At 40.7% G+C, this 11,785-nt stretch overlaps 1 protein-coding gene across 1 annotated transcript in view; it reads right to left on the reverse strand.

Annotated features, from left to right (window-relative positions):
• Positions 1-7,548, reverse strand: part of LAMB4 (laminin subunit beta 4) — a 106,716-nt gene extending 99,168 nt beyond the window's left edge. Inside the window, 3 exon segments of the mRNA XM_089917096.1 lie at positions 1,587-1,660; positions 4,194-4,329; positions 7,423-7,548. Coding sequence (XP_089773222.1) covers positions 1,587-1,660; positions 4,194-4,329; positions 7,423-7,548 — 336 coding nt within the window.
• Positions 7,549-11,785: the final 4,237 nt, after the last annotated feature.

Consider the following 11,785-nt stretch of genomic DNA (forward strand, 5'->3'; position numbering starts at 1 on the left):
AAATCTATTCTACCGGGCTTCCCTGGTGGCGCAGTGGTTAAGAATCCGCCTGCCAATGCGGTGAACACGGGTTCGAGCCCTGGTCCGGGAAGATCCCATACGCCATGGGGCAACTAAGCCTGTGCGCCACAACTACTGAGCCTGCGCTCTAGATCCCGCGAGCCACAACTAGGGAGCCTGCGACCCACAACTACTGAAGCCCGCACGCCTAGAGCCCGTGCTCTGCAACAAAAGAAGCCACCACAGTGAGAAGCCCGCGCACCGCAATGAAGAGTAGCCCCCACTCACCGCAATCAGAGAAAGCCCGCGCACAGCAACGAAGACCCAACACAGCCAAAAATAAATAAGTAAATAAAATACATTTACAAAACAAACAAACAAAAAAATCTATTCTACCATGAAAACACCGAAATCTCTTTCTAACAGGCGGGCGAGTATTTATGAGCACATGCTTTGCCCCAGAATCGAATTCCACTTTTAAATTGTTTATGGTTCTGTGAATTATTAATTGAAGCAAGATAGCATACTCATTTTTAAAAAAGGCAGTGTAGCAGATATTTTACAGCAATTTGCATGTGGTTTTTCTTTGCCTAGAATGCTTTTCCTCTGGCAAACTCCTACACATACTTCAAAATCCACCATGAAGTTTACCAACTCCCCAGAGCCATCTTAGCCATGTCAATGAACCCCCCAGCATTCTAATCATACATCTATTTCTGCACTTGTCACTTGGCATTATAATTTCAAATTTATATATGTATGTGTGTGTGTATATATAAAATATATATATTATATATATGTTTGTATACATGACTAGACTGTGAGCTCTTTGAAGGCAAAGACTGGGTTCTTTTTAAAATTTTTAAAACATTTAGTTTTATGTTCCTTTGTTGTTGTTTTTTTTTGCGGTACGCGGGCCTCTCACTGTTGTGGCCTCTCCCGTTGCGGAGCACAGGCTCTGGACGCGCAGGCTCAGCGGCCATGGCTCACGGGCCCAGCCGCTCTGCGGCATGTGGGATCTCCCCGGACCGGGGCACGAACCCGCGTCTCCTGCATTAGCTGGCGGACTCTCAACCACTGCTCCACCAGGGAAGCCCCTTATGTTCCTTTTTTATTACCAAAACCTAGCTCCAGGCTTGACATCAAAATTAGAATTTTGATGAATGATTAAAGAACGACAATAGTACAGGATTTTCTCTGGCATCTACCTAATCTCAGTAAAGAGCCTTTAAATTTTCTTCCTCTTTTGATCACAATTTTTCCCTAAATAATTTCCAGTTCCTGCCCTCTTATGTCAAAAATTATCTTTCTAGTTCTTGTAATCTCTATCAACCCAGGGCTTGGAGGTTTCCTTTTTGCTGTATCTTCCAAGATTTTATTTTATTTTTATGCTTAATCTAAATAAATTATTAATGAGCAGAGGGGTTTTTTTTTGTTTTCCATTCAAGAACAAAAACCCGGATGACAAAGCTTCAGTTGGATTTAAACAGCTTTTTGTTCTCTGTAGGGAAGCAAGGAAGCAAAATTGTAGGTATACCAAGCATTTGGTAAATAGATAAGGGGACAGCAAGCCTACACATCTGTACCTTAAATGTCAGAATAAGTTGATTGAACTGAAATAATGCCTCTAGATCCAGTCTGATGCTGACATGATCAAGACCTAAAGGAAAAACGAGAAAGAAGAAAATCAGTGATTTTGAGAGACCCCTGTTTATCACGTTAATCCCTCATTGTGGCTTGTCTGTAACGAAACCCTTTGAAATCTCATGGTTGGTGATCAACACTCTTGCCTAGTCTGCTGGAGTGGTTTCCCAAGTCAGCCATGCCCAGGAGAAGGTCCACGTACAGGTAATACCCGTTTTCCCCTGACTGTGCCCACATCCACCTTTTGGTGGCAATGCACACGGCCACTGTGTGGCAGCATCACGTACCACCAAGGGAGTTCCCAGACATTCCCCAGAGGTGGAAAGAGAAGGATCATTTCCTTGACCTCAAGTCTTGACTCAACATAAGCTAGCAGGCACAGCATGGCAAACACCCTTTCCTTCCAACAGCTGCAAAAAAGCATTTGAACTATTTGTATTGTCACTTAGCAGAAAACCCAGCTTGGATTATTTCCCTGGGACTGAGGGTCTGTGGGTTCCTCTGTGGCCACCAATCATGTCCTTGTTCAATGGATGACATAGAAAGACAACCTCATATTATGCTTGCCCTAAATGAGCTTATATATTATGACGATTCCCACACTCCCTTCTCATGGTCTAGGATCTCCTAAGGGAGATATATTTAGGTGTCCAAAGAGAACACATGGATTGTAGCCCAAAGCATCCTGGCCAGGACTTTGCACTGAGATAGCTGCCATCCAGCTCTAGCACGGACACAGAGGATCAACCCCAATCCAGACGTGATAGAAGCCACTCTCGAGTGGAACTGTCCGATGGGAATATGAGTCCCATGTGTCATTTAAAACTTTTTAGCAGCCACATTTTAAAGTAAAAAGAAGCAGGAGAAATTATTTATCTTTATTAATAATAAATATAATAAATAATACTTTATTATATTTATTATAAATTATTTATAATACATTGAATATTACTTATATGTCATACATGATATAATGTATTATTTATCATATATATTTATGTCATATATGATATATATAATATACTTAATCCAATATATGAAAAATATTCTCATTTCAATATATAGTCAACATTTTAAAAATTAGTAGTGCTTTATTACACATATATTTTTCTCGAAATTAAGTCTTAGAAATCCAGGATGTTTTTACATTCACAGTACATCTCAGTTTGGTTTTGCCATGTTCTGCATGCTCAGGAGCCATGTGTGGAGCCACAGTATTGGACAGTCTAGTTCCAGAGAACAGTGGCTGCACTGTGGTGAATTGGGGAGCAGCTTAGCATTCTAGGCTGAATGGCTTGGGGAAGGATGTGCTGCCGAGAGAGCAGCCACACTCCAGGCTCTGTGTCAAGGGCTCCTAGCTCTTTCTGGAAAGGACATCTCTTGTGCCCTGTCTAAAGTTCTTGGTTGAGAACCCATCTTCTGTGTAGTCAGCTTTGACCGAAGGGCATTCCTTCTGTAAGGAGACGTGGAACGAATGCTGGACGTGTGGGTCAAAGCAGCTGTGAAGCAAAAATGGCCGCATCCGTCAGTGTGGCAAAACCCACCAACATTCACTAAGGAGAGTCCAATGACAGACCAATCATTAGGATCCAAAATGAACCAGCATTTAATAGACACCAATCATGTCCCTGTCCAATAGGTGACATAAAAAAATAGCCTCATATGATGCTTGCCCTAAATGATCTTACCTATTATGATTATTCCCACACTCCCCTCTCATGGTCTAGGATCCCCGAAGGGAAATATGTTTAGGCATCTGAACAGAATAGAGGAATTGTAGCCCAAGGTGCAACATACAGAGATGTGGCAATGGAATCCTTTTCTGGGTTAAGGGCTCCAGACCAGTGTTGAAGAGGGCCCATCATTTAATATAGCCCAACCAGCTGCATTAAACACATAAGGCCCAAGGCTGGGGTGGGAAACAAGAAATCCCCAATCAGGTCCAAACTTACAGTGGTGTCTAGGAAATAAGGACGGTCAGGGCCGGTGTGAGGTTCAGTATCACAGTTATTCATGAACAGGGAAGGGCATCAATCCAGGAAAGAAAGACTGCAGTGAGTAGCCAACTCTCCTCTCAATTCGATTTTTATATTAAAATCTTTGGCTTACAGTAAGAAATAAAATGTCCGTTCTCTTTTTCCCTTCAGGAGTTGAAAAAGGAAAAAGCACATGGTATTAACTCTCAGACTTCCCCTGGGTTATTATTTGTTTACAGCAGTGTGTTTTATATATGGCTTAATTTACCAACACCTCATAACTTTTTTTTTTTAACAAAGAACAAGAGGATGCAGAGCTACGTTCTTTCCCACCACAGAAAAAGTGAAACATTCTGAGTTATGTGCTTAAAAAATACTTCGATTTCTCAAGAGGAAAATAATCTTTCTTAAAATAAAAATTAAATTTTGTTTTTTTAGAGGGTTTTACATTCTCAGTGGATACAATTCCATTTCAGTATAACTCCTTGCTGTGATAGTGCCAAAATCATAGAGTGAAAGGTGCCTTACAAAAAATTTGAAGGAATAAAAAATTGGAATGGAACTTAATCATACTGTTTTCTGATTGCCACCATTTTTCTTCTCCATCTGGTTCAAAACTTGGGATTACATTCTCAGTGGTGTGGCTGTTGGGTTGGGCGTGCGGATCATATGGAAATCTGGAGTCACAGATGAGGCATTTTTGTTCCCCCTGGAAAACACATCATTAAAATTAAAAATAAAGAATCATCATTACTTATTGTTGATATGAATTTAAAAACAAGCTGTACTTACTATATTTTTCATTCAGTCTGGCTAAAAATAGAAAGTAGAGGAAGTAACAAGACATCAATTTTTCCATCAATAGGCATTTAACTACAAAAATAAACAAAATTAAGATGTGACCTAGAAATTTTATAAATTTATACACTTGGGACAAAAATGCAGATTTATGTAGAACTCATAATTTTTCTCATACAAGGGGCAGAGGAACTGGAGGTTATTTTAAACTATAGAAAAATAATTAGGATATACTATTGAGTTGGAATGACTCTCTTTAGCCAAAAAAAAAAGAATAATTAGGGACTCCCCTGCTGGCACAAGGGTTAAGAACCCGCCTGCCAATGCAGGGGACATGGGTTCGAGCCCTGGTCCGGGAAGATCCCACATGCTGCGGAGCAACTAAACCTGTGTCCCACAACTACTGAGCCTGCTCTCTAGAGCCTGCAAACCACAACTACTGAGCCCGCATGCCACAACTACTGAAGCCCTCGTGCCTAGAGCCTGAGCTCTGCAACAAGAGAAGCCACCACAATGAGAAGCCCGCACACTGCAATGAAGACTAGCCCCTGCTCACCGCAACTAGAGAAAGCCCATGTGCAGCAATGAAGGCCCAACGCAGCCAACAATAAACTAAAACAAATAAAATTCAAATAGCTATATAAAAAAAGAATTAGGAAGAAATTAATGAAATAATTGGCCATTAGTTTATCTGCAACCATCATCCTTTCCCTCTCAGACATTATTTTTGGCATAAAAGCTTCCAGGGCCAAAATCTTTACGTCACACATGTGGATTTTATAAAAGATTTTCATTAAACTCACAATAGAGAGACCCACCCTCTTGTCTTGCAGACTAGAAGGTTTTAGTTAATTGGAACTAGTTTTGCTTGGGATGGATTTTCAAAGGTTATAACAGTCAAGATTGGCCTTTGAGTTTGCTTAATTAAATGCATCCACTTGTAGCTCTACTTACTTAAAACTCCTGGGGAAATCTCCCAAGATTTCCAAAGGACTGCCAATGGTCTGCACAGATGTTCCTGGCTAATATCTGTGGGACTCTGGAGGATCATTTTTGCAAAGCTTCCAGGAAGCAGGAGCTATTTCTTCCATTTCCATATTGGAAATTGCCCACAACAGCAAATGTGCTGGTAGGTATTCAGCGAGTGTTTGATTTTATGTTTGATCATGGCTTACAAGGGCCTACACGATCTGACCTGGCCCACCTCTTTTGTTGAACAAATGCATGATGATTTTAATGACTATGTCAGCTAGAGTCTGTCAAAGTAAACCAGCCTTTCAAGAGATCTATAAAATCTTTTTAGAAGCATGGGCCACCATAAGCCTTATACTTGAAGAAAACCAAAATGCCCTTTGGAAATTAAGGACTCATACAAGCAACATCAGTTCTGCCTAGAGGAAGGTTTGCCCCAGATCTGTCCTAAAAGAGCAGCAGGAACCCTGTGATTCCACTAAAAGGTGTCAAGACTTCATTTCAGTAATACTATGAAAATTATTGGGGAAGATGTCTAACTTCAAGGGCCATTTTGATTGTGGGTCATTTTTTTTTCTGTAAACATTTTCGAAGCACAATCTTTGATGGAAATGGCTACAGAGGATGCTTAGTTGTGGCAACTAGATATGGGAGGTCCAACTTGGGTAGCACTCTGAGTCGATGTTGACTTGAAGATTCGGAAGAGAATGTTTCACCTGATAGCTCTTTGCTAGACAATGGATGAAAAAAAAGTATCTTCCATGCCAGGCAAATGTTTACGTAACTAGTACTTGTAGTCCCACCTGTAATACTTTGTCAGCCAGAAGCTATCTTGAGGTTTTTATTCCAGTTTGAAGATGAAGATTTCTGTGATTACCTAGACCAAAGAAGCTCTGCAGTTTGATTTATTTCTATTTTTGGTGTAACTTTGCAATCCAGGAACATCAATTTCTAATTATCATCAGAGTATAGTGGCTCATGACAACTTAAGCAAATGCCAATGGTGGAAGGACAAGAGGGGTGATGCCAGTGTTGGAAAGTTTCTAGTATTACAGTTGGGAGCTACTTCTTTGTCCAGAGGACCTGGACTTCGGGAAGTTACCTGAAGGGCCTTCCATCCCACCTGACCTAAAACTGAGCAAAACTATAGTGTCATTTCCTTGCACATGTAGAGGATTTGCTTTCTTACACAAGTACTTCCCAAACTTCGGCCAGGGCTCAACATTCAGGTATTGTCTCCACTTATTTAGAATCATCTTCTTTTTACTAGAAACAAATGAGAATACAAAGCCTTTCCCAGAGCCTCCGGGAGTTGCCTTAAACGAACAATACATGGAAAAGCCTGGGCCACTAACATTAGGCTTACATCCAACTTCCTTCCTGAACATCCTCTCAGTTAAGGGGTTGACGTGATTGCCTTGGGCTTTTCAGCAGGTATGATACTCAGATGACCTTGGATGCTTGTTTCAGAGCCCAGGGAAGAAAAAAAAGCAACTGGTCCTTTAATAAAATGGGTCTTTAAGAAAAAAAAGGCACAAAAATATGTTCACATCAGGATTTGATAGTCTCTAGACAAGACAATTTCCAAGTAGCATGGAACTGTAGACAATACCAAGTCGGCCCCAGCTCCATCTCCACCTGAAGCAGGGCAGTGAGAACTCACGTTCAGCATAATAGCCTTGCGGCCCTGAGGGATCTTCCATCTTCACCCAACTAGTCAATTAAGTCCACTCCATGAGAGTCACTAAGGCAGCCAAGCAAAACAGTATATTGTACAGTATTCCCTTCAAAGACTGAATCAAAAAAGCGTTTTCTGTCTAACTCTAAAGGTAACAAGAAATAGATGAAGCCCATTTTCCTTTTTCCCTGATCAGGGAAGTTTTCCCAGATGTTGAATTGAATCACTTGTATCTCTGATGTTTCGGAAAGCGTGCTGTCTCCTTTTTACTGTTGTCTCGACTGCCCTAGATGTACTTGGAAAAATCTGCATCACTGACTAAATTATGTCCCAACAAGTAAAGAATCAACCCACCTCAAGGTAACTGAGGACGTAGTATTTCTGGGTCCCGCCCAGCCCACAGGTAGAAGCAGAGAGCTGCGCGCTGCAACCCACCAGGAGATTGCTGGTGGGGGGGGGCGACAAGCACCTCTGTTGCATTCATCTTGAGCTTCCATGTAACTGAGCAACCCTTGATCATGACAGAAACAGGACAGAGGAGGCAATCTAAGGGTAGCAGAAGGCTTAGAGAAGCAACTGGTTAAGTGGGAGAGTTAACAGTCTGTGTATTTTTAATACTAGTTCTGTGATTATTAAGATCCTGGTGGTGGATACTGTTGGCGCCCTCAGCCTGATGGAAATCTCTTAGCCTGGGAGGTTATGCCACCTGTGCTCATGTCCCCACCGGGCCCAGCCGGTAGCCAGTGACTGATGGATACATATTTCCCAGCCATTGCCTCAGGCTGGGCTCTACTCTGTGGTGCAATTTATGCTCAGAAGCTCTCCTGGGAGGAGGTTGAAGCCAGACTCCTGCTGGGACCCCATCCTGCCTCCACCCCCCTCACTCTCCCTCCTCAGAGCACTCCCTCAATAAATCACTTGCACACAAATCCTTGTCTCAGGCTCTGCTTCTGGGAGACCTGATCTGAGACAGCCTCCATTCGCTGGGAATTCTCTATGTGTTATTTTAGGGCAAATAACAAAGACGAATGCATAGACACGAGGAAGGAGAATCCTCATCCCGCCTCTTATACCTGTTGTCCAAACATGGAGAAAATCAACTGGAGAATTTAAGAATTCCTTGGGAAATAACTTTCTCTTAAAATATATAAATTTAACTGACCCCTTTATAACCTGAATTGCTGGGTTCAGATACACCATGGACCAAATCATACCCCTCTGGGATAAAGGATGGGACAGGTGGGAGTTTCAGCCTGTATAGTACACTTAGCCATTGGTATCTGCCGTCCAACAGATCTGTCATGAAGGTTTCAGTCACAGGTGAGCCAGAGCATTAAAGGGCAGCTCTATCTCAACTGTCACCTCAGTTCTTTACTTTTCACGTGTAGCCTCTGAAATAGTATCTTTAAAGCTTGGTTTAAAAATGATTTTTAAAGTTCTGTTTGTTTTAAAATGTTAAATTCTGAGTTAAGATAACTGTTAAATCTTTATATGTGAATGCGGGGTGGGTATGGTAATCCAAACTATTTCTTGCCTGCGTGGATTGTCTGCAGGGTTTACTCCGTTATGTTAAAGTCACACACTTGAATTGACAGCAAGCTCATGATCCATAAAAAGAAAAATTGGTAAATTGGACCTCATCAAAATTAAAAACTTTGTGAAGAGGTAAAAAGGCAAGCTACAGACTGGGAGAATATAATTACAAATCACGTATCTGACAAAGCACTTGATCTAGAATATATAAAGGGCTCTCAAAACTCAACATTAAAAAACCAATCCAAGTAGAAAATGGCAAGCAGCATGAATAGACATTTCACTGTAGGAGACAGAGAGAGAGCCAGTAAGCACCTGAGAAGATGTTTAATATCATTAGCCATTAGGGAGACGCAAATCAAAACAATAGCACTACATACCTAACAGAATGGCTAAATAAAAAACAGTAATAACTCCAGCTGCTGGAGAGGATGGGGAAAACTGGATTACTCATACACTGCTGGTAGGAATGTAAAATGGAACAGCCACTCTGGGAAGACGTACGGTAGTTTCTTCTAAAGCTAAGAATGCGCTTATCATACAACCTAGCAATTACACTCTTAGGTAATTATCCCAGAGAGATTAAAATATCTATTCATAAAAAATCTGTATAGCATCTTTATAATGGCCCCAAACCGGCAACAACCCAGATGTCCTTCAGTGGGTGAATGGTTAGGTAAAGTGTGGTCTATCCATACCATGGGATACTACTCAGCAGGAAAAGGGAGGGAGTCGTTGATACATGCGACACTATGGATGGATCTTCAAGGAATGATGCTGAGTAAACAACACCAATCTCAAAAGGTTATATACTACATAATTCCTTTTCTTGAATGACACAATTCTAGAGCTGGAAAACAGATTCATGGTGGCCATGGGTGAGGGAGGGGGAGAGGTGGGTGTGGATATAAAAGAGTATTACTAGGGATCCTGGAAGTGATGGAACTGTTCTGTATCTTAACTGTGGTATGGTCTCATGAATCTATACACGTGATAAAATTGCATAGAATTAAATACACACCCACACAAACAAGGGCATGTAAAACTGCAGAAATCTGAATACGGTTAATGGATTATTTCAATGTCAGTTTCCTGGCTGTAATATTGTACTGTAGTTACACAAGACGCTACCATTGGGGAAAATTGGGTGAAATGGGATCTCTCTGTATTTTTTCTTTTTTTTTTTTTTTTTTTGCAGTACGCGGGCCTCTCACTGTTGTGGCCTCTCCTATTGCGGAGCACAGGCTCCTGATGCGCAGGCTCAGCGGCCATGGCTCATGGGCCCAGCCGCTCCGCGGCATGTGGGATCTTCCCGGACCGGGGCACGAACCCGTGTCCCCTGCATCGGCAGGCGGACTCTCACCCACTGCGCCACCAGGGAAGCTCTCTGTATTATTTCTTACAACTGCATGGGAACTTGCAATTATCTCAAAACAAAAAATTTAAAAAAAAAACACCCCAAACAACTCCCTCTCCCTTCAAAATCACCCCATCAGCCTCTGGATGGTGAATCATGTAAATCCCACACTCTAAAATAATACACACAGGACAGGTTCCAGCTGCTCCTATATACTTTTCCCGAGACATGAAAATTTATGCCAAGCCCTGATTTCAGCAGACAGGGATGGGAGGGATGGGCCTAAAAGGAAAAATAATTACCATACTGTGGAATAAGCTTGGCTTCTCCTCAGTTTTTTCAACGATAAAAATATAAAGAATCTTCTATCATGGACTTGTTTTGAATGGATTTAATGGATTGCTTTCCTTCAAGCTGTCCTCCAAAAATACAGCCTACTGAAAAATAATGTTCTTTCCCTTGTGTACACATTACCCACATCTATTCTGCTAATATGGTCATTTTGTGATTATTATTAGGTGTTAAACATATATATAGATCACGTTTCTATAGCTAAGAATATGATCCATAATGTCTCCTTCCCCACAGATTACCAAAAGTCAGTTTGAATGGGGAATTTTCCACCTTCCATCTCATTGCAAAGATTATTATACTAAAACAGAGCATAATATTTCTTTCTCTTTGAGATGTGGTTAGGCCCCTCACACACTTTATTTCACTATATAATAGATGATCCTAGCTTGGTTAACCTGGATGTTTCTTTTTATTCACCCAACAATCCAAATCCCCATCTCCTTTTATTTCCTAGAATTGGCATCTAGGATAAATAACTAACCTAAAGTTTGGACTTCAACAGACAGAGGCTTTTTCAAAAAGGGCAGGTATAAAATCTCTGCTAATGCTACGTGTGGATTAGCTAAGATTCCCCTTCCAGGGCTTTATTCTTTTAGACAGGTTCCATCCTGAATTCTTTTATTGGAATTGTTGCCTTAGAGATTGAATATGTTTTTAGAACCTGACTTGGCCAAACATGTTTTAATCAAACATGTACTTTTCAGAAATAAAAGTATTCCAGGACTTTGGGAAATTGAACTATTATTCATGTAATATTCTACCACCAAATATGAACTTCTGGTCTAAAATACTTGGCAGAAAGTGGTGAAAAACCTTAAGTAGTTAAACCTTCATGCCTGAACATAGATAGACGTAGCAATATCCTTCCTGGATTAAAGCTTTCAACTGCTGAGTTATTACATGAGCAATAGGTTGGAACTGATTTCGAGAATAATGTTTGTCTTTAGAAAATCAATGTATTGCTCAAAAATGACATAAAACTTGATGACAGGATCTTATTAAAAATGAATTTAGGAAAGCTGGTCATTTAAAGAAAATATACAGTAAATTTTCGGTAAAGTCAGAGTCATTTATAGATACAACCATTATTATATGATCTCTCAGTAATTTTGGATATTGTTATAATTTTCTTAAACACATGTGATGTTTTCATCTAGTTTAGACTTCACTTCAGAGTTTAGAGGCTATAAACACACACATCCATTTATGTTCTCACACACATTATTTACTATGAGTGAGCAAACGTGCAAAGGATGCACATTGGATAAGATTTGCACTTTGTATACAGTTCCCCAAACCTGGGGCCAATTTTATGATCTTTTCTCCTTATCTTCCTTAGTTAGAATACAAGACAGAGGGTTTAAATAGGCTTCAGTATTTATATAAATGCCTGTGGTCGAACTATAAACCAGAAAATGCCCATGCAGATGAGGTGGGGCTAACCTGGTTGGTAGTTTGACCACAGGCTACCCT

Source organism: Delphinapterus leucas, chromosome 9, assembly GCF_059928025.1.
Source record: "Delphinapterus leucas isolate spDelLeu-1000000601 "Yukka" chromosome 9, BTC_Dleu_Yukka2, whole genome shotgun sequence".
Lineage (NCBI taxonomy): Eukaryota > Metazoa > Chordata > Mammalia > Artiodactyla > Monodontidae > Delphinapterus > Delphinapterus leucas.